We start from the raw sequence: 23,676 nt of genomic DNA on the forward strand, positions 1-23,676 counted from the left end.
TACCTGGGGGAGACCAGGCACGCCCCTTGACTCTCTTCTCCCGAGCCCACGTAGCACCGGGCCTGCAGGTGGGGCAGGCCGACGGGCCCGGCAGGTGCCCACCGGCTCCTCTGCAGAGGACAGCAGAAGTCAGATGGCCGGGAAGGTGGTTTCCACAGGGTGCCGAGGGGTGGGGCCTGGCAGAGACTGCCCGGCTGGCGTCACATGGTCCGGCTGTACTCGATGCCGCCCTTGGTGGAGATGCTTGACCATGGCAGGAAGCTGCAGAGCAGGTTGTGGGCCTGGCGGTAGATCCTGTGCGGGATGGAACAGGGGCTCAGGTTTGCTAGCGCAGAGCCCAGGTGCTGGATGTAGTCCGTGCAGCTCTGTTAAGGAAGATTCCGACTTGCCTGCCCAACTGCCCCAGGGCGGCACTGTCAGCACGGTGACCATGGGGGCCGCATGCAGACAGCACGCCACTCTTGCAGGAGGCCAAGAGCCTGCTCAGCCTCTGCAGGGCTGGAAAGCCTCATCAGATGGAGGGGGCTCTGCTGCACAAAATAATGCAGGGCACAGCCTGGGTACAAGGGACCTTCTGGGTGAGGCCCCAGGCACCTGGACACCCAGACTAAGGCTGGACAGGACTGGGTGCTGGGGGAGGGGTCTGGAAGAGCAAGTGTTCCTAGTTCTCCCCTACGCTCAGTCCTCAGACTGGCAGGGCCCTGTCCCTGTGATGAGGAGGGGTCAGCAGTCCTGACCCCGTGGACACCCACAGAGACCCATCTTCACAGGAGCTAGGCCTGCAGGCTTTTGGGCCGCCCTTGTCTTTCTTGTTTATTTCCCTGTGAAATGGATAAATCCTGGACTCATTAATTTAACTTCTCTCTCTCACATACACACAGTATTTTGGGGTTCACACCCTATGACTATCAGGAAGTCTCCTGGCCTCCACCGAACCTGTCAAGGGCCAGAGAGAGTTAAAGAGGAGGGAGCAGGGCAGGGACACACCTCTGGGTCACGCACCCAGCAAAGAAGGTTTGAACCCAAGTGTTTAAAAACAGCAAACAGTTCATTTCACCTCACTTGCTTGTCTTCTCCCCCACCAGCACACAGCCCCATGAGAGCCGGGGCTTCTGGCTGTTTCGTTCACTGTTGTATCCCCCACGCACCTGGGGGAACAGGAGGCTCTCATTCGATACTTGATGGATGGATGGATCTTAGTCCAGGAGGCTGAACACCCTCCCCTCACACCAGTCTAACGTCCAGCGAGCGCCGAGTGCCAGAGCTGGCCTGCTTTCCCAATGTCCACACCCAGGCTGTCATTTCCCAAGATGTGCCGGCCAGACCTGCCCACAACAATATCTGGTCCCATGAGCTTGGCCTTGTGGATGCCACGTGAAGGCAACCACAGCTCCAGCTGGCACACGGGCCCTGCTAGGAAGCCACAATACCTCACCCCCGAAAGAGAAAGGATATAGGATGGTCCAGGGAGGGTGGCCACCGTTGATGTAGAGGACATAGGTGAAGCCATCTTTGAGGACCCCTCGGATGGAATAGTAATAGGGGAGATAGTGATGCTGCTTGAAGTCTCTGTTTTCGTAGAAGTTTATAGCCGTATTGTTGGTAGTGAGGACGTGCAGGTAGATGGCTTTGCAGTGGTCCTGGGCGGTGGTTGATATGTGATCTTTTAAACTCTCAAGTAATAGGGAACCTGCGGAGGAAGAGGTGCAGGGCAAGTGGGAAGGAAGCGTGAGGCAGACAAGGAAGTCATCTTTGCAGAGGTCTCTACAGATCTCTCTGCTTTTGGACTGAAGACCGACCTCCCATAACCAACCACTATGGAAGTCCCTAACATCTCATGGCTCGATGGGGCTTGTCACCTGAGGCCCTGAGGCATCTGGAACCGCGGATGCCAGCCTGCTAGTTCCCTCCCAGGGGCTGAACCCACAACAGAGACTCACTGATCTTTTTAGACAATGAAGTGTAAACCTGAGCCCAGGAAAATGTGGAACAGACACAAATGAAGACTCTGCCACTCACTGGCTGTGTGGCTGAGTGGGATGGGAATTTGGAGTCATGCGGGCAGCCCGGCACCCCAGGTGTGGCGGGCACCCGATAAATGGTGGCTAGCACTATTTTTCAATTATGTTTATTACTCTTAATCAAGAATACCTTGGGTCTCTGTCACACAGAGTGAAGTAAGTCAGAAAGAGAAAAAAGAATACCGTATATGCTAAAGCACATATATGGAATCTAGAAAAACGGTACTGATGAACCTAGTGGCAGGGCAGGAATAAAGACACAGACGTAGAGAATGGACTTGAGGACACAGCGGGGAAGGGGAAGCTGGGACTAAGTGAGAGAGTAGCACTGACATATATACACTACCAAATGTAAATTGGACGGCTAGTGGGAAGCTGCTGCATAGCACAGGGAGATCAGCTCGATGCTTTGTGACCACCTAGAGGGGTGGGATAGGGAGGACAGGAGGGAGACCAAGAAGGAGGGGATATGGGGATATATGCATACTTACAGCTGATTCACTTTGTTGTATGATAGAAATTAACACAACATTGTAAAGCAATCATACTCCAATAAAGATATTAAAAAAATATATATCTTGGGATCAGACATAAGCTGTGTGTGTGGTGAGAGGCACGATAAGGGGTGCCCATTCCCAAATGAGGACATTCGGGAGCGGTTATTTATCTGATCTTGTCAGATTTGGGAAGGAAGCCACGGCAGAAAGACCTGGTGTTGTATGGAAAGAGGACAGGCTGAAGGCCAAGGGAGTGGGTGGGGCCATGGGTGTTGTTGGAAGGGGAGAAGGATGAAGGTCTGGCCCCAGACAGAGGGACAGGGATGGAGGAAGAGACTGAGGGGTATTTATGAGAGACAATCGTCAGAACGGGGCGGGGGGGGGCGGGCGAGTTGGTGGTGGTGGTTTATGAGCTCTGCCACTCTTACCTATGCCGTGCTTTCTGAATTCCTTCACTACTCCCAGGCTTAGGATGTACGCAACCTGCGTGTCAACAGAGAAGCTGGAGGCTAGAATATCTCCATCCTAAAGAGAAAGTCAGAAACAGTCGCGTCAGCAGTGGAGGCCCCGGTCCCACTGTAGGACACAGCTCACTTGCCAACATCCCAGCCATGACACCTGGGGGGACACTGGGGCAGAGGGAACAGAACAGAAGACAATAGAGGGTCACCTCCACCCCCATGGAAACAAGAGGGTGTGGGCCCTTCTGCGAGAAACTGCAGATGTAAGAGCACACAAAAAAATCGCTTCTCTTGGGGTGGGTGGTAGACCAGACAAGGAGGGTCAGGGATGCCAGACGAGTGAAGTCATAGCGGGAAGAAGGAACCGCTCAGCGGGCCCTCAGCACGTGACAGTCCACCCGCCAAGAGACAAGACAGCCCAAAAGAGTGTGAATGTTTTAACTAGGGATCCTACACAGCCCCAGGTGATCTCACAGTAAAGGGGGAGGCGGGGGGTAGGGTGGACAGTGGTTCCCTCCACCACTCTCCGCTGCCGGGGCCAGGCCAAGTGACACACCGCCCCATGTGGGTCTCTTGGTTCCGGAGATGCAATTTTGGACCGGGAGTGTCATGAATCCGACCAGCACACGGTTCTTATTTCTTCTACCTCACAAAGAACTAGAAGGATCTGCCATGTGTATGGTTTTCTCTACCCAATGAAAAGGACACTTGGCGACTTGGTCTTTGTGTCCCGTCCACTGCTCACTGAGTGGCTCCCACGTGCTGGGAGTGGGTCGGCTCCCCAATCCCCGCCCCACCCTCCACACCACAGTTAGCCTGGACACAGGTGGGCTTGTCATCGGTCTCAGGGAGGTAAGCATCCTTCCTGCTCTTGTGACTCGAAGCCCGCAGAAAGGCCAGTGTACCGTTTACCCGCCTCCCTACTTCAAAACGGCTGTCATTGTGAAGCCTGTGGTCGTGTTACTTAATGCATATACGACTGTGTCACGAACACACAGAAAGAAACCAACCAGGTACGAATCTCACACGCTGTCTGGGCTCCCAAGAGAAAGGGCCAGAGCAGGCAGCGTGACTGTGTCACAAGGCCCCACAGTCCTGTCCAGAGGCACCGACTGCCAAGTCATTGCCGCATACACTCACCTCCTTGTGTATCTTGGTCCTACTTTTTATTTCAGCTACGATCATTCCCACGATGGCGCCCCTGTAGGTTGCGGCAAGGGAAAAGAACTTCTTGTTGGAGGTGATATCACGATACCATGAGTCTGGGTACCTGAAGAGGAGACAAACCCAGATGAACTGGCCAGGTCAAGTCCAACCCCCGTCGTGCTTCAGAGAGTTGAACCACAGGGGACCCTAGGCTGCTCTGTCCACCACTCAGGGTTGACGAGGGGTCTGCCCATCGCTCAGTCTCCACCGAAGTGTATCACTCTCAGAGTATCATCTTCTGAAAGCAGTTATCTGTCCAGACAGGACTGGAAATTTGATAGGAAAACGATCTTACAAGACACAGAGACAAGAGGGGAAAAGCTCTGATGATGCTGTCCCCTCGAGAGCAGTGCCTGGGGGGTCAGGTGGATGAGTTAAGATTGATGACCCCCGCAGCCCGTGGACACTTGGGTGATTTCCAAGAATTCTGTGAGACTTTTTCAAGACTGGGGGAAGTGGTGTGGGGAGAGCCAGGTTTGCTGCAGAGTGGCATTTGAGTTTCAGGGACTGGGCCTCAAGGGCAAGGTGTATCCAGGGTCACTGGGGCTGCTCACCAAGTGCCGTCCGAGGGGAGCAGGGAAAAGAACAGTGATGCAGTGATGAAAAGGCAGACTCAGCCACAGCCAAGAAGGCTCGGTCAGGAGGGTGTCTGGGTTTGTTTCCTAACGGACACAGCGGGTTAGCCCAGGATGCCTTTCATTAGACCAAGAGCTGGAGGAGGGTCTCAGACCCTCCTGGCGACACAGAGAGGTGCTCTACTCGGGTCTGCACTGTAGAGGCCACCACCCGCCCACTGGAAGGTTCCATAGAACCTGAGCATCACCCAGGCTCCTCTCCTGGTCCTCATCACACTCCCGCCTTCTAACCGCAGCAGTGCCGGGTGGCGCGGCAGCCAGGAGGGGAGCTGCCACCACATGGTCTGATGGGACTGAAGTTCTCTCCCTCATCTTTGGAACCTGAGGCCTCAGGCCCAGGAAGCTGCAAGGAGAGGCAAGCAGGTCGGACTACTCAGAGGCACAGAGGCTCTGGCTGGTGAGGCTCTACCTGCCCCAGGTCACCCTCAGCGGGGTCTAACCTCGGACTTACTGGATTACTTTCCAGCGGTGGGACTGCTGGGATGACATTTATTTTCTAACCTATGAAGCCACCGCTAGCCCGTGGCCCCAGAAGGTGACAATTCACATTCCCATCAGGGACGTAAGGGAATCCCTCCCCTCCTGCCGGCAGCAGGTTAAACACATCTGAGGCTAAGGCTCACGGAAATGTGATGATTGGCAGGATCTTGTTTATTTTTAATTTTTAAAAGTTTGCACTATTTTTCTCACTACAAGCTCTATGTGCATATTACAGAAAAATGTAGGAAGTACAGACAAGCAAAACCAGACAAACTTGTGGATGTTAATCATCCACCCACACGAACTACCGAACACATTTGCTACGAGGTATATATCCTCCTCAGCTTTTATCTTGTATGTGTTCTTAAACAAAAGGGGGATTGTGGTACATACTGCTTTCTAGTCTGCTTTTTCCACTTAATATCTCATAAAAAAACTCTCCTAGTCAACATATATACCTCTAGGACAGGTTTTTTTTCCCCCGGCAGAATAACATTATACTTTTGCATACACATACCCCGATGTATGTAACCACTTCCTTTCTGTTAAGATACTTAAGTAGCTTCTCAATTTTCTGAATATTGTAAGTAGCACTGCATGGAACATCTTTGTAACTAAAGATTCTCAGTCAAGCCCTTTCGGGGATCTCTAGGAACATAATGAGGTGCAAAGAGCCTGGTGGTAGTCAGGGAGCAGGGCCCGGGGCCCCGACAGGCGAGGTCACTCTGGGCCACCACGGCACCTTCACAGCAAGCCTTTCAGCTTTGGCACCCGCAGCTCTGCGCACATCCCCCCCGCCATTCCCCATCCCCCAAGCCACAGCTGGGGACACTGCTCAACTTACTCGATGGGGAACCAGTCGCCGCACAGGTGCTTCACGGTGTCTATGTCATCGTGGCAGAGGAGACGCAGGCTGACCTCGCTGAGGGAGCTGGATGGCACCACCTCTGTCATTCACACCTGCAGGGAGGGAGGTGTCAGGAGGCAGCCGCACCCACGCTGCCACCTCCTCCTCCTCATATAACCTGTGAGGCAAGCAAGGTGGGAAAGCTCGCACAGTCCCCCTGATGGAGTGTTCCTCCCCTCACAACACTCCCTGCACTAGGCATCACAGGCACACCCCCACCTCCACCGTCCCTGCAGGGCAGGAAACCAAGGATCGGGAAGGCCTGGGAGGATGGGGACCCAGGGTCGCCTCGCTGCTCACATGGGATACTCCTGAGCCCCACAGAGGGCAGCCCAACTCTGGTCTGTGTTCTCTCTTCTCTTGGCCCCTCTGAGCTGCCCGCTGAGCGCCCACACCAGCCCTACTTCTGCCCAGAGGTTCTCACGTCTCCCTCACACCTGCTGTTTTTCCACTGGGGAGACACATGGCCCTGCCAGCCCCAACTCCTCCCAGCCTGGGCCAGTGGCTGCCAACAAACGACCCAGGGCTCAGCAGCCCCAGAGACTGCTGGATTTAGAGTGGCACTTGCTGGGTGGGCCATTTCTCCTCCCCTATGTGCGCACAGAAGGACTTCAAGACATGCCAAAAGTTCAAGACAGGGGCCACGAGTTGCAACGATTAAATCAGGAAGCTACATTCAGTCCAGGCAGGAAGGCCATGGGTGGACTCTGACAAAGCACCTGCACCCCCAGGACTCAGCGATCGCCAAGGAAAAGCCTAACCTCACACCCCTGAGATCCTGCAGTCTCACGTCCCCCAGGGATGGAGGCCAGCCTCCCAGTGCCTCCTGTGAAATACACAAAGCCCTCAAGGTTCCTACCTACAATGCTAGGCCTGAAGCCAATCAAGCCTCCAGGCCTAACTTCACAACTGCAGGTAACACTTGGCACCCGGGCACCATGACATCTGACACACATGGAACGGGTAGAATTCTACAAGACAACTGGCCTGGTCTCGTCAAAAAGTCAATGTCATTTAGGGACCTCCCTGGTGGTGCACTGGTTAAGAAATCTGCCTGACAATACAGGGTACACAGGTTCGATCCCTGGTCCGGGAAGATCCCACATGCCGCGGAGCAACTAAACCCGTGCACCACAACTACCGAGCCTGCACTCTAGGGCCCGCGCTCTAGAGCCCACGCACCACAACTAATGAGCCCGCGAGCCACAACTACTGAAACCCATGTGCCTAGAGCCCGTGCTCTGCAACAAGAGAAGCCACCGCAATGAGAAGCCCACGCACCACAACGAATAGCAGCCCCCCACTCGCTGCAACTAGAGAAAGCCCGCACCCAGCAACGAAGACCCAACGCAGCCAAAAAATAAATAAATTTATTAATAAAAAAGTCAATGTCATTAAAAAAAATAGACTAAAAAAGACAAGGAGACCTACAACCAAATGTGATGTGTAAACTCTTCCTGGGAAATATAAAAAGTCAAACAACATTTTGGAGAAACTTAAATATTGGCTGGACAGTAGATGATGAATTTATGATGAAATTATCATGAAACTGTAATTAACTGACTTAGATGTGGAGGGTACAGTGCTTATGCAGAAAGTCTTAGGAGATGCATTGCTGAAATACTTTGGAGTGAGGTATCATGAGGTCTAAAACTAAACAGTTCAAACATTTTTCAACTGCTTAGAATGCAAATGTGACAAAACACTATTAGCGGTTGGACCTGAATGGCAGGTTGATATAAAATAGGAACTTACTGTTCACACATTCAATTTTTCTACATATTTGAAATTTTTCATAATAAACATCAGAGTTGGGGCAAGGGGTAGCCTGAAGTTACCTAAACTGACTCTAGAAACCACAGTTCTGTGAATGGGCACCGTGAGGGTCCAGGCAATGACCAAAGGTCAAAGGGAGCCCAAGTGCAGTGCCCTCCTGCTGTCCTGACCCTGCTCCTGATTGATTCCCATGAAACACAGGCATTTCCATGAGGGTCCCCGGGAAGGCCATGTCCTAACCTGCCACCTGCCAGGGGCCGAATCCACCCTGAGGCTTGACCACAGGGCCAGTGGGGCAGCTGCTCAGTCTCAGACTTGGACATGACCCCAGTAGGCTCTGTCCAGCAAGAAGGGTTCCTTTGAGGGATGGCCAAGGGTAGGCTGGGCAATGACAGGTCTGCCGCCGTCCCCCTTCCCCTTCATGGCACCAGCCAGTCTGACACGGACTAGCTGGGGTGGGGGCTTTAAAGGTCAGGTCCACGGGGCTGCAAACATGGTGACCTTGGTGACCTTGAAGCAGACATGGGGTGGGCGGGGAGGCAGAGGAGGTACTACAGGAGCTCCATGGCTCTGTGCCCACATCGGGTTCTGTCTCTCCAGCTCTCGCCAGACCCTGCAGGGTAAGGTCCATGCCACCTTGACAGGTCCCTCTGCACAGCACGGCTTGAGAGCCGAGATGAGAGGGGACCTGCTCTCTCTTCCTCCTCCGTGTTTCCAGCCAGCACCTGCGCGCTGCACACACTGCCCACGTGGGGTCTGCCAGGTGGGGCCCCTCCTGTGACCCCCTGGCAGCGTGAAAGGAAGCTAATCAGGACAAGAAGCAGGTGAGCTCCTGCCTGAGGCCTGGTGGATCCCAACAGGCACCCTTCTTGAGAAGACTCGTCACTCAGAGGGGACCTCTGAGAGCCCACTCAGGCAGGGCAGAGACAGCCGCCCACGTCCTTGTTTTCAGATGACAGGACCAGGGACCAGGCCATCACAGACATTAACGTGAGAGGCTTCTGGAGAAAGGGCAGCCACAGCTTCTGGGCTGAGTTCTCGGCTCCAAACACAAAACAAAACCAAAACTCCAACCAAACAACAAAAAAATCCTCCCAGACTTGGCAAATCTGACCTTCCCACATTGCCTGTGTTTTTCTTGTTGTTGGGACACACTTTCAGAAACCAAAGATGCTGTCCAGCTCCATCTCTCATGAACAGCTTGGCTGGTCCACTGCTCAGCAGCACCCCCCACCACCAATGGTGCCCAGGACGCTCTGGTCAATGTGACCTCAGGGACCTCAGGCCGGCCACCTCTTGGGAAATGGACTGTCAACCAAAAATGGCAACTCTTTTTTTTTTTTTTTTTTTTGCGTTACGCGGGCCTCTCACTGTTGTGGCCTCTCCCGCTGCGGGGCACAGGCTCCGGACGCGCAGGCTCAGCAGCCATGGCTCACGGGCCCAGCCGCTCCGCGGCACGTGGGATCCTCCCAGACCAGGGCACGAACCCGCATCCCCTGCATCGGCAGGCGGACTCTCAACCACCGCGCCACCAGGGAAGCCCCAAAAATGGCAACTCTTGAGTTTTATGAGTCATCTCTGTCCAGAATACATCCTGGCAGTCACAGCCAGGACGTGGCTTCACGGTCATCCCAGACTGTACAGTTCCAGGAGCAGAACGAGGCCCAACACATCACAGCTGCCACAACAAAGCACTGCTTCCTGCGAGGTTTCTAAACAACCCACTGCACATGTGACCCTCTTTCCCCCACAAAGGGAGAGAGTCCACAAAAAACCTCTAAAAGCACCCACGGAGGTGCTGCTAATCTTGTTGGCATGAAAACAGCAGTGTGGTTGTGTAGGAAATGTCCATATTCCTGAAGAGATGCACGCTGGACATAAAGGGGTGAAATTCAGAATGTTCTGGAGCTGAATTTAGCTGGAGCGAAAGTGGCAAAATGTTCACAACCATTGAACTGGAAGACGGGTACACCAGGTGTATGTGTGAAAATATTCCTAATTAAAATTAACCATCAACCTGCCAGACTTCTCCACAGGCTGAGTTTCCGGCATGGACGGCAGCTTCCCCAGGTGACTGATGGAGGTACCTCTGCCATTCTGCACGAGGCCACCCTGCAGTGGCCACCCCACCTCTGCACACCCCTCGCTGGGAACAGCACAGCGCACTCCCTGCTGGCCGCGGCTGCCCACCGGCCACACGCGGGAGCCCTGGAGGGTTGGGTGCCTGGTTCGGAGATTTCCGGGGGCAGGAATACCGTCCGGGACTCAAGTTAAACAACCCCCAAACTCCACCGTGGTTTTAAAGAGGAGGGTGTAGACACCCGGGGACAAGGGTGCCGCCTTAGAAGCTGCCAGAGGGGCTAAGTCTTAACCACGGGGCCAGTTGGCGCCCCTTCTCCTTCCCTCGCGGCCAAGAGTGGGGAAACGCAGGAAACCGCAGTCAAAACCTCGAGCCTTTGGGATGGTCGACAACCCCGCACCATCTGAGGCCGAGGCCTGGCCCTCAGTGCAGTCTTTCCAGAGAAGGCTCCTGAGACAGGCGTCCCCCTCTCCCTGTGGCAACTGCCTTTAGGGAAAATCCTGGGGGACAAGCCCCAATACATCACCACCTGCCTAATCTGAGTGGCCGAACAGGATGCCCTATACACGTTCTGTTCAACACTCCAGTGATAGCACAACCCCTGCTCTAAATTGAGCAAAGGAGTGTAAGCTAGAGCCCACTGTGAGCTCACCAAAAAAAAGCCCCAACGTGGAAGCAACCCAAATGTTCATCAATGGATGCCTGAACCAATACAATGTGTGCATCCATGCGGTGAATATTTAGCACTGACACGTGCTACGATGTGAATGAACACGGCAAACGTGATGCTGAGTGAGAGAGGCTGGACATAACGGGCCACATACTGCACCTTACGATTCCATTTCCATGAAGTGTCCAGAACAGGCAAATCCATAGGGACAGAAGGCAGATTAGTGGTTGCCTACGGTGGGGAGTGGGGTTGAGAGGCTTGGAGGGTGATGGCTAAGGGTGTAGGTTTCTTCTGGGAGTGGTGAAAATGTTCTGACACTGAACATGGTGATGGCTGCACAGCTCTGTGAATACGCTGAAAACACTGAATGGTACACTTTGGGTGAATTCACTTTGGGTAGGTGGACTGTACCTCAATAAAGCTGTTAAAAAGAAAACAAGGGCTTCCCTGGCGGCGCAGTGGTTGAGAGTCCGCCCGCCGATGCAGGGGACACGGGTTCATGCCCCGGTCTGGGAGGATCCCACATGCCGTGGAGCAGCTGGGCCCGTGAGCCATGGCTGCTGAGCCTGTGTGTCCAGCACGTGTGCTCCGAAACGGGAGAGGCCACAACAGTGAGAGGGGCCCGTGTACGGGGAAAAAAAAAAGAAAACAAAAACCAGCCCCAATCTTGAGAGTAAACGTTTCTTTGGTGAAATGGATAAAAACTATTCTTTCTGAAGGAAGTCACAGTAGATTCCAGAAAGAATCAGAAACTTTCCAGCCTGCAAGTCAAACTGCAGGGGCTCAAGCTGGTACCAGAGAGGGCCTCCTGCAGTGGGGCTGGTCCACACCCCACCTCCCCCAGCCCCTGCCTCTGAGCCAGGCCCGCCAGGGTTGGGGATGGGGGTGCTCTGAGGAAGATGAGGCTGAAGGTCAGGGAGGCTGGAGGGAGGCACAGACTCACAAAGATGAGGAAGAGCCGCCAGCCCACCAGGGCCGATCTGGTAGCTTACTCCAGATGTGGGCCAATTTTAATATTTCATATTCAAAGAAAAAAAATCTGTCTTTGGCTTGGAGTGTGTAAGAAGTGACCAAAGAAAGTTATCAAGGCTCAACCAAGTGCATCTGTGTTGTCTATGGGTTTTCACGGGGTAAGCTGCTTAGGTGATTTTGAGAAAGGAAAGATCAGGCTCAGATTTGCCCCTGTCTGGGAAGTCAACACAAAGTACAAATCACCGGATGAATTTCAAATCAACTTTCGGCTCCAATACCTGACCTGCACCAGGAAACTCCACATCGTCCTCTTCCTGGAAAACCAGCTCCAGGTGGTTTGTCTGGGGTTTGATGGGCTGATGCCAGCCTGAGAAACAGGGTGACATGCCTGCCCACCCTCACCACCCCTGGCAGAGCTCCAGGTGTCTCACTGGCTGTGCCCCACTCTTCTCTCAACCAACAGCAAATGTGCTCTGAGCTCCCGCAGAAAGGAGCTACAGGACGGGATACGTCGGCTCACTCTCATCAGTCTCTCCTCCGGAGCTGGCAGGACAAGTGCAGGCAACCAAGAAAACCAGCTGCAGAGCCTGGATCTGGGTGGTCACAGGCAGACACAGGACACCCGGAGCCACAGGAAGCAAGGCCTTGACCTCTGGTACCTGCGGCAGGGGGCTGATTGCAAGGAGGCTGAGTGGGCACTTCCTGAGGGAATGGAAATGTTTTGTATCTTGATGGTGGTGGTTACACACACAAACACATATGTACACACACACATATATACACACATTAAACTCATTGGGTACATTTTGTCATATGTCTATTAAACTTCAATAAAGTTGATTTTAAAACATTTAAAAAATTGAGGCTTGATAGCAAAGAGAGAGACTCATAATAAATGACCATCTCTTATGTCCTGGGATTTATACATTTTCCCCCTAGTACCCTTGGGATAATGCTCTTGACCAAAGGGGCAGGATTTGTTCCCTGTTCAACTTTCAAGAAAAACACTGGGCTCTAAGACACACAGCTATTTGTGGATTCTTGCATCCCTATTAAAAGTACTTCCGTGTTTTCAAAGGCCAGTTCTTTAGATGCCTTGATTTAAAAATAGAAACACGTCACATTTAACTAAGGGAAAATGCAGCATGTCATAGTGTTAATCTGTCCCAGCCCAACCAACAGGAGTGGAGAAGGGGGCAGGAAGGCTTGGGGAATGGAGAATCTCTCGCCCATGTGCCAGAGAGAAAGGAATGGTGCCAGGGAGGGTGAGGTCAAGGCGGCAGCGGTGGTACAGGTGGGAGGTTGGTGTGGCTGGTCCACCGCTACAGGAGAGGCTGGGGACTGATATCTGACACCTGTGGGGACCCCACCTGTTTGCCTGGAACTAATCTCCTATCACTATGGGCCACCCTAAGGGCTTAAGAGACAAGGATTCTGAAGACTCACTAGAGAACAGAGGCTGGTGGGTGAAGCCAGAGCACAGCCCCCGAGTCAGCCCTATGTCTTAAGGCCTGGGGTGCTAGTGGACGGGCACCAAAGCCGCACAGGCCACCTTTCTGTACGTTTCTCTACAAAGACACAGACACGCCGATACTATGAAAGCAGGGACATGCTGTACGGGAGAAGGCATAGTTCAGGACTGCAGGGAGAGTTCTCCCTAGATTTCCTGGGTCTTCATCCTGTCCTTGGCCTTTAGGGGTCAGTGAGTGGAACAATTCCAGGAGGGACAGAAACCGGATTCTCCAAGACAATGAAGGACCCACCGGCTCACCTCTCGGTCCATCCTTTCTCCTTCCCCAAACCTTGTCCTTGTGGGCTGTCTGCAAGCCTCAACTTCCTTCTGAGCTGAAATGACCTCTCGGGTCCCTGTACTGAAGTCCACGTGGTGGCTGGGGGGGAGGTGGTGCCTGATCACCTAGGCATCCCCTCCCCGACCACACTTCCCGAGCGCCTCTGAGTGCTCAGCCAGACGGATAGAGTGAAAGCCAACATCCCAGGAGCATCTTCCATCCCCCTCCCATTGCCAAATGCTGGGATTCAGAACCTAGGAGCTTGGAATGGGATTGTTCCAGTTTTTGGAGGGGTTTCCTGGCACCAGCAAGATCCCCACGGTGCATTCCACTCCCAACCAGTGAAGAAAGCCATACACAACCCTGTTTCCTGGAGACCACTCCCCTCTACAGACTGTGTCCTGATGCCCCAGGTCCACAGGGCCTCTCCCTCCTTCAAAGGCACTGCTTCTCAGTCCCAAACAGGCCATACTTAACTTTTAAAAACTGCTCCCATCATCTTAATGGTTTGAGAAGTGCTCTGGACTCCACCTTGACCTCAGCAGACTGCCAGTGGTCAGGCCAGCCATGACCACATTGCCCCTTCCCTTCCCTCTTTTCTTTTTTTAAATTAAATTTATTTTATTTATTCATTTTTGGCTGCGTTGGATCTTCGGTGCGGCACGCAAGCTTCTCACTGCGGTGGCCTCCCCCGCTGCAGAGCACGGGCTCCAGGCGCGCGGGCTTCAGTAATTGTGGCACACGGGCCCAGTCGCTCTGCGGCATATGGGATCCTCCCAGACCAGTGCTCGAAACCGTGTCCCCTGCATTGGCAGGCGGACCCCCAACCACTGTGCCACCAGGGAAGCCCCCTTCCTTCTTTTCTTTTACTCCTGTTGGTTCAAAATGGTCCTTTCTCCTTGCTGAGGCTAGGCCACCCTCCACTTGTGCTCGGGACTCTGTGCCCTCCACATGCTCCCAGACCCTGCAGGGATGCTGGAGCCACCATGCCCAGGGTCAATCCCAGCTCTGCTGTCCACTGGGACATCTCTGTCCTGCTGCATGCTTCAGTTCTCCTATCCGTCGCTGGGAAGATAAATGAGGTGGCCACTAAGGGACACCCCAGTCCCTGGCCCAGCTCCACATCTCCTTCCTCCCTGACCCAAGCACCACCTTCTCCAACATTTTCAATCTTCTCTTTTGCACAAATACCCTCCAGTGCACACCGCGCACCCTCTCCTGGACAAGCCTCCCACCACCTTCTCTCCCTTCAATGGAACTGCCCGCACTGCCACATTTGCTGCCACTTCTTGCTTTACTCCTGCCCCAGCTCCCCTCAGGCCTGGCCTCTGCTCCGGCACATGGTGACAACGCACTGACAGTCTCCCCCGCTGCAACCCAGCAGCCTCCCTCAGGAGTCACCTCCCTAAACTCACTACAGCTCACATCTCCGTCAATCCCCTTCCTGAGCCCTCAGCTCCCTGCACCCTGTGACAAAGCACCGCCCTGGTCTGTCCCCAGCACTCCAGGTGTCTTCTCAAGTGAAGCACAGGGAAGATTAGCACACACTCCTCCATGGCACAAGAATGAAAGACCGCTGGGCCCTCAGGAGTGTGAAATTCTGCAGGCACCAGGCCTATCAGCTTGAAAAATCCAACAGCCATGGACTCCAAGCTCTTGCCTTCAGGATGGATGACGCAGAAAAGGAACTATAAGCCAGTGATGGACACAGGGCACCACCCTGCGCATCAGTAAAATGGGCTGAAGGGCTCAGAACGTCACGTGAGGGAAACTGAGCGCTCAGCACAGCTTGTCTGTTCAAATGAGCAGCGGCCCGTGGTGGGGCAAGCCGTCTCCAAAGCAGCCTGGGCTCCTTCCAAAGCCTCAGAGTAGGAGGAACATGAATAATTTACAGGCGAAAAGAAACAAACACCCAGCACTCCAGTTCCAAAGAGCCTCCCTCATACAACCCACCTCATCTTGCCCAGAGGGGAGCCCACGTATTCCTCACACACAATTTAAGACACATCCCTTCAAACATGAACTGATAACAGTGGAGGATTCCATTTGTGTGAAATTCTAAAACTGGCTAAAGGAACCGATGGCGACAGAAATGAGAATGTGGCTGGGGGGGTCAGACGACACTGAGAGGGGGCAAAAGGTGACCCACCGGGCTGGCGGTGACGTTCCACGTGTCCTTTGGGGTCACCAACTGTGTGCATCTGCACACTTCCCAATTTAAAAATAAGACAACAGGTGGTCCAGGAGCAGTCCCAGGGACAGCCCATTTTGGCTTTCTTTTGGGCCAAAGCTTCTATCACCTCCCGCGCATTCCACACTGAGAATCCATTCAGTCATTTGTTTACCAAAATTGTACTAAAAACCCAGGGCCTGCTCTAGGCACTGGGGTCACAGCAAAAAGCATCACTGGACATCTCTGATTATTGGAGGAGCTACTGAGAGAAGGAAGGTGTGTGTTTTTCTGCACTATTACCTAAATACTCTCAGAAACCCCTTCTTTTGCTTGAGGAATTCTGAGGCAAACTGCACATCAATGAACAGGAAAAGTGCTGTCCACCAGGCTGGGCTGGGAGGGGTTAACACAACTGTGGGAAGGGATGCTCTCCTCCCTCAGCCACAGGAAAGGTGGGGAATCCACCCCCTTGCCTCAGTCAAGATGTTTTTCTTGGGCTTCCCTGGTGGCACAGTGGTTAAGAAACCACCTGCCAATGCCGGGGACACGGGTTCGAGCCCTGGTCCGGGAAGACCCCCACATGCCGTGGAGCAACTAAGCCCGTGCACCACAACTACTGAGCCTGCACTCTAGAGACCGCGAGCCACAACTTCTGAGCCCACGTGCCACAACTACTGAAGCCCACATGCCTAGAGCCCATGCTCCGTGACAAGAGAAGCCACTGCAATGAGAAGCCTGCGCACCTCAATGAAGAGTAGCCCTGGCTCGCTGCAACTAGAGAAAGCCCACGCAGCAACGAAGGCCTAACACAGCCCCCAAAAAAAAAAGATCATGTTTTTCTTATTTGTTCTGCCTCCTCGAATCAAAGAGTTCTGGGAGGCAAAATATTGAGGCCCGAAACGTCCCATGTGCGTGGGACACAAACAAACAAGAGGATCATTGATTCACAACATTTCTCAGAGGGCCTGTGAAGCAGGAGGCAGCAGAGTCCAGGGCTAAGCAAAGCTTTGAGGCCACCAGATCTGGGTTCAAATTCACTGTCCTGCCACCTGCCATGTGCGGGCTATGAGCCGCAGGGAGGGCTATAAAGCGGGGATGGAAGTCCTCATAGGAAGCGTGCAAAACGCCTGCCAGGCAGTGAGATGTAAGCCCTCTGCAAAAGGTGGTCACGACTGCCAGGTGCCAAGTTCTCTGCCAGGGGCCGGCAAACTTGGGGACCCGCAGTTGAAACTTGGGCCATCAGCAGATTCTCGAGGATGAGAAGGCAGAGATAAGGGCACTACGCAGCTCAGGGCATCCTGCATTTCAGAGCTCTGCCCTTTAACTTTACACCATATCCCAAGATGAGACAGATCTTATTTTGTTTTAAATTTTATTTCATCATTTTGCTTTTTAACCTCATGTCCATGGTAAAATGACCAGATGCGGAGGGCATGTCCTCGGACCACTGTGCACATATGCCACCTGCGACACCCCCCCCCCCACTCCTTGCAGAGGCAGAATCCTGTGGTTGTTCTAAGGACCAGCATCCCAGCAGTTGACGGGCGGCCAAAGGACTGTTCGTCTTTTGTGGCCCCACTTGGTCAGAATTGGGGAACTATAGTCCGGGTTTGGGGACAGACAAGGACAAAGAGGGAAAACAGAGACAAGAATGTGACCTGGGAGAAAAAGGGCCACTGAACTGGGGGCCAGAGATGTGGAGCCAAGAGCAAACCCTGAGGTCCCCTCTCCTGAAAGCTTCGGGCACGTCTCCTCTTCCTGGAACGGAAACGAAGTGCAGGTGCACCTCTGCTGCCCACCGCACGTTCACACCCACGGACTCGGTCAGAGCGCGAAGCGGAGACAGCCGGGCCTGGGCTGGACGGGCCACCAGGATGGCTGGGCAAGAGGTGCCGCTGCCCTGTGGCTTTTCAATTGGGGATCTTGGTCAAGCTGGGACAGGGTTGCCAAGAATGCTGATTCCCAGTTCAGATCGAGGGAGTGGGTCAACCAGTTGGATTTAAAAACAAAACAAACAACAAAAAAACCACTTGTAAATATTAGGTTGGGGCTGATGGTGGTAAGTGTATGCATTTAATAGTAGTAAAATGTATGTATTAAATACACATCCTTGGACTTCCCTGGCGGTCCACGGGTTAAAACTCTGCACTTCCACTTCAGGGGGCATGGGTTCGATCCCTGGTCGCAGAAGTTCCACATGCCACAGGGTGCAGCCAAAAATTAAATACACATCCTTGATTGACACCCAAGACTGGACCCTCTTGAGGGCTCTAACCCAACTGAGAGTGAGTGAGTTCTTCCACAGAAAACTCAGGCGGCTGCAGGTGCCCTCAGCACTGTCTGGGGTAGTGGGTGAAATGGACCGCTGGCTGCTCAGTTTGAAGGAGAAAAGCACAGCAAAGGGGGCATCGGGCTTCAGAAACCCTGCCTGCTCCTCACTGCTGCCCCTGCAGCAAACTAGCCCCACCACTGGCCTTTCTACACTTTTCCCATCTCACTCTGCTGGGTTTTTTTGTTTGATGTTTGATTTTAATCTCTACTTCTCTGGGTTTGCATTTAAGATCCTTCAGAAGCCAAAAGATATTAAATGTGAAAGTGGGTCAAATTCGGTATAAATTAACACTTGATCACGAGGTTAACTTTTATAACAAAAATTATTTAAAAAAAAAAAATTATTTTTAAAAGTAATTCAACCTCCAGTCAGCATTTGCCTCTGGAATTAAGGCAGACGTTGGTGTCCACATCACTCGCTTCTGTATCATTTGAGCTTTTTTTTAAAAAAACAATGAGCTTGGATTGTTTTTATTAACAGAAAAAAACAAGACTTCCAGGTGGTACGTGAAAATTATGAACAGATCTTTTATATTAAAATAATCTGTTTTAATTAGTAACAACTTGGGAATTTTACAATGTCTCTTCAAAGTATAAGTAGAATGGTTACCCATTTTGCCCCCAAAGAGACCCTCTTAGTGCCAACATTTAAGCCAAATACCCTTGGAACAGCATGGCATTTATGCACTGATGCCAGAAATAAACATTCTAAACACAGACCCACATTTGTAATGAAGCAAAGAGGAGGTAGTTGTGGATAAGGATGCCGAATAGACTTGTGAAAATATTTTAAAGAGTTCCTGTGCAACTATTAAAAAGAAAATTTAGTGGCCATACAAAAATCAATTTTTAAAACTATTCATAGGTTTCAGGACAGCCATTTTAAAAAGAAAGCTTTAAACAGAACATTCTCCTTTTGTTAAATGCTGTTTAAAACTATGTTTTACTATGAACACATGTTCATGGTAAAATAGGAATCCATACACAAAGTGAAGCAAAAACTTGAAATCCCCTCCTCACCCCAGTCCCAATAAAATGACGGTTAATAGTTTCTTGTGTTTCCTACAAGAAAATAAACTTTTTAAATAGGAGAGGGCTTGCCTGGTAAGAGGCCCAAGGGGTCTTCTGAGGTGGTGGTTGCACTGGTACGCTCATGCCATGACCGCTGGTCAAGCAGTGTGTATATTTCAACAAAAAAGTAAAAAATGGGAGGCCAGAGGATAAGCAATACTGTAATTTGACAGTAAGAGTAGAAAGAGCAGCAAATATCTGACCAGCAAGACCTTCTGAATAGCTTACAACTAGTCAGGAGTCATCTTCTAAAAATAAAATTTTTTTTTAAAAAGTAGCAAACAGCTACTGAATGCTACAGAAACCATGGAAATATTGTTGTATTAACATTTTCCAGATAAAAATCATTTTCAGTAGCTAAGGGACAATTACCCAAAGACTATTTTATCAAATGAAATTGCTTTCTTCTCAGTTATTTTTAAGATGGGCTCAAATTTCATTACTTTGCTGCCCAAATACTTTGCTGCCCTATTTCAGGAATGCAGGAAACAAAAAAGAGGAACACAATTTGCTTTCTAATAACAACAAGAAATAGAACTGGGAAGAATTTCTTTTTTTAATGTAGTCTGTTAAAGATGACAAAATACTTTTCCTTGGTCTTCCTGTGGAAGCAAAGGGAACAAACATTTGTTCTGTGTCCCTTTCCACAATCAGCTCCTCTTTGCTTCTTTACAATTGTGCATCTTATTAGAACGTTTAGAATGTTTACTTCTGGTACCAGTGAACAAATGCCGTGCTATTCCAAGGGTATGCGGCTTAAACGTTGGCACTAAGAGTCTATGAATTGGAGGAGACATTTTAAAGTCTCTACGTTGTCACACTCACAGGTGGTTCTCGCCATCAATATTCAGAGTGTGGGACCCCTCCCTGCCATGTAGGCCCTGCCTGAGCAGGAAGTGGGCCTCAGGTGAGGAGATGGGGAGTCTGAGATGCCCACAGGAAGGGACTACGGACTGGCCTTCATGCGTGGTTACTCCCCCTCCACCTGACCATCCAGGCTCAGTGTTGTGGGCACCTCGGGGTGACTGTCACGTGTCTGCCAGCCTCTGCAGTGGGGCACTCAATGGAGCACTGGTTCCACTGTTGATGTAGACCCCAAACTACTTCCTGCAGAAAGCCCTGGCTCCCTGCTCAGATCCCCTTCCCATCACTCCACAAGCACTGAGCAAACACCTTCAGGTTCAGAGTGGAACGTCAACCCTACTATGTATGTGCTCACTGGGTTTTCAAACACATAGGCCTCTCTTTAATCAGCAGTGTAAGATATCTGGGCTTCAGATAACCCTGACCTAGCCTGTCAGCCAGCCTCTATCAGAGGTCACCCTAAAAAGAATGATATTTAGGGAAGGAGGCCTGATCCTGGAGTTATCAAAGACACTTAGAAATATTCATTGAATGAAATTCAACATTTGGACTTAGCCAGAATGAGACCCAGGAGTTCCAGTATCATCTCACAAATCAGCATTTTACTTGAAAGCACTGCACATGGACAGAAGCAGGACCAGCTTCAACACAGAGTCTATATCCCAATCTAGCTTTCTGCAAACGAAGAACTGAGGTGGAAAAGCCATGAGGACTTTGTGGATTCCTTCCAGAAAGAGTTGTCAGGGAAGGAGGTGTTGGCAGTAAGATGTAGAGATGCAGGAGCCACCATTTAAGAGAAGACATGGCCTGACAAGCAGCCAGCCTTCTACTCAGGCAGGAGAGCTGTCACCAACAAGGAGAGACCTCTGGGCCATTTTAGCAGAGCAAAGATATGCACTGCCCCACACTCAGAGCTCTGAGGATTCTTCTCTACACTGTGTTCCCTGTGGCTGCTGCCAAGTAAGGATGCTGTGTCCACCTGGTCTAAACATACCTCGGGCTGCCAGAAGACAAACTGCTGCTAGCAGGTCCACTGAGGCTGGGACAGTCTGTGGGGTGGAGCACCTGGTGAGCAGTGACAGCACCAACCTTCTTAGTTCTACTGGGTGTCTTTTACCTCTCCAATCTCCTAACATCCAGGAATTTTCTTCCATCCCAGGCAGAGGCCAAGTTGCCAAGCAACCTCAACAAGTCACATCTGAAGTCTGAGAGTGGGTGCAGTTAAAATAAACATGGTGATAAAGTCACTGTAAGTTACAACAGGAGAGGCTAAAAATAAGACACACACAGACCTTTTAAAAAAGTGTCTGTATTTTTTATTCTGGCTTGTGAACACGACACCATGCCTTGACTTTGTTACTTACAGGTTTTAACCATCTTTATAGAAACCCAGCATGTCTGCAAGCCCAGTGAGATGGAACTCCAGCAAACTGTGGCCCAAAGGAGAAGGAGCTCACGCACACTGCTTTCTCAAAGGGCCAGTTTGCACTTTAATTGTGACGTACAAAATCCTGGAACAAGGGAGATGAAGACCTATGCGCACAGCCACGACTGACTTTGTCCATTTGTTAAATGACTGACGTTTATACTTCAGCCACCCTTGAGTTTCTTCTGGTCTGGAATCCCTTCTTCTCTAACTGAGCTTAACTCAATTCAGGGATTCTTGTAAGAGAGTATTTGTTTTACTCCAGCCCCTTTTAATTCAATGTTGTTCAAGACTCCCCTTCTCCCCACCTCACAATCCAGTACTACTGGCCAAAGAACTTCTATGACTTATCTATACATCACAAAGTACTACATGGAATGTGGTATTTCTATAGATGACCTGGAGTCACAGTGATTTTCCCGGTTGTCAGTTAAGCATTAACTAGAAGTTTTCTGCCTTCCATGCTCCGGTAAATATCTGCAACCAGCAATGTTCTCTCCAGTTCTGACTCTGATTAACAACCACTCCAGGTACCACAGGGAATTACCCTGTGGGGCTGTTATCCTTTTCCTTCAGGACAAATTAGTAAGAAAATGGCATGGCTCAAGCATTTGGCACAATGAAAACAGACCAATGAAGCAGGCAGTGTCCATGTTTATTGCAGAGTAACTCCTTTCCTCATCTCCAGGCCCTGGGCTCCGTCACCCGCTGGGCACACAGATCTTTGCTGTTAGTGGTCTAGGGAAGGCGCTCAGCCTCCCTGAAAATCTTCCCGGGGCACAAACCACAGAAGCTATAGATTCCCTCTATTCCTTGGGAAGTGCCCGATAGGGCAGAAGAGGTCAGAGGTGGTGTAGGGGTCTGCATGGCCAGTCTGTAAACTACCAAAAACGTAAGGAATCAGTTATCTTAACCAAAATGTACAGCTGAAGGAGTAAGATGTGGAGACGACCAAGAAAGAGCCCCAGGCTTTCAGGAGTTCACGGGAGGGCAAACAAGTCGGCAAATAACTACAATCCGTGCAACAAGTACTAAAGCAGAGGTAGGACCGGGCGAGGCAGCGGCGAATCGCTCAACTGTGAAGAGGACAGGCCCTGCACCTCCCGTGAGATCTAGAGTGTAGTAAGGGGCAGGCTGCCCTGCAGTTCCAAATTTCCCCACCAACTCGTCCTGGGGCCTCGCACGGTGGCGTCCCAGGCAAAAGGGTCGGAATCGCGCCTCTCGGCACCCCTGGAGTCTGGGGTCGCGGCTCCCTCCTCACCCCGGGAAGCGTGAGCTCTGAGGCCGTCCCGAAACACCGCGGAAAGATCTGGGCTCCGACTGGCGTGGGCCGCGCCCCCGGCCTCCCTTGAACGGACGGGCAGTTCCGCGCCCCGCCAGGGCCGCCTCGGTCCCCCTGCACCCCGGCCGTCCCCCCAGCTGCGCTCCCTGCCTCTCACGACCCCCGCCTCCGGCCGGGTCCGGCGCCACACTGCAGGCCAGAGCCCGAGATACCTCACCTCGGGAGGGAGCCGGCGGCAGCGGACGGCGTTGTGGGGCTCAGCGCATCCTCGGTTCTCAGGGAGCCAGGAAGTGGGGCCGCTCGCAGCCCGCAACGAGTTATGTAACCGGCAGGGGCCGCAGCCTGGAAGGAGGCTGCTGCCCGAAGCACTTCCGCCTCCCGCTCCGGGCCGGCGGCGCAGGCCCAAAGCCTATTGGCCACCGGAGCCCACGTGGGGGGCCACCTCTCGACGCCGCCGCCGCCATCTTAGGAGCTGGCAGGCCTGGCGCGAAGCCGAACACAGTAGAGGCTGGGCTGCTGGCGGTGGGGCTGGGGGCGCGCCTGCTAGCGGCGCGCCTGCTAGCGGCTGGCGAGGCTCTGAGAGCCAGCGGAGGGTCCGAGATCCCTCTGGACCCGGCCGAACTTTGAACTGCCCGAGCCTGGCGGGTATGGACGCCGGGGGCGCGGTCCGGTTGGTAGCCGGCCGGCTCGGGTTTTTCGGGCACAGCTGAGCGTCCCCGCGCAGACCCGGAGGCTCACAGCCCTCCAGTTCCCGGCCAAAACTCCCCTCGTTCGGGTTTAGGGTTTGAGCTTTTCCATCTCCAGCAGCTGGAGGGTTGTCAAGCCAGGGAAGCGTGATCGGAGGACCGACAGCAGCTGGAGAGCAGCGCCACCGCGCCCAGCGCCGGACGTCGGCCGGCAGCCAGAGTCCAGCTTCCGCAGACAGGCAGTTAAGGCTGTCGCTGTGTAAATGGACGGGGGTCAGTTGCCCTCAAGTTAGAGGAGGTACTACATAACAAAACCTAACTCAAATTTTGTTGCTAAGGGATTCGTGG

At 52.3% G+C, this 23,676-nt stretch overlaps 1 protein-coding gene across 1 annotated transcript; it reads right to left on the bottom strand.

The window, feature by feature from the left end:
* Positions 1-67: 67 nt before the first annotated feature.
* NAA60 (N-alpha-acetyltransferase 60, NatF catalytic subunit) lies at positions 68-23,013 on the bottom strand. Its single transcript, XM_030848618.3, has 6 exons — positions 22,860-23,013; positions 6,145-6,260; positions 4,120-4,249; positions 2,947-3,043; positions 1,456-1,690; positions 68-357 (listed from the first exon to the last, which is right to left on the bottom strand). Exons 2-6 carry the CDS (start codon positions 6,252-6,254, stop codon positions 201-203), a joined length of 729 nt encoding a protein of 242 aa, XP_030704478.1. The 5' UTR covers positions 6,255-6,260; positions 22,860-23,013; the 3' UTR covers positions 68-200.
* Positions 23,014-23,676: the final 663 nt, after the last annotated feature.

This window comes from Globicephala melas, chromosome 15 (assembly GCF_963455315.2).
Source record: "Globicephala melas chromosome 15, mGloMel1.2, whole genome shotgun sequence".
Classification (NCBI taxonomy): Eukaryota; Metazoa; Chordata; class Mammalia; order Artiodactyla; family Delphinidae; genus Globicephala; species Globicephala melas.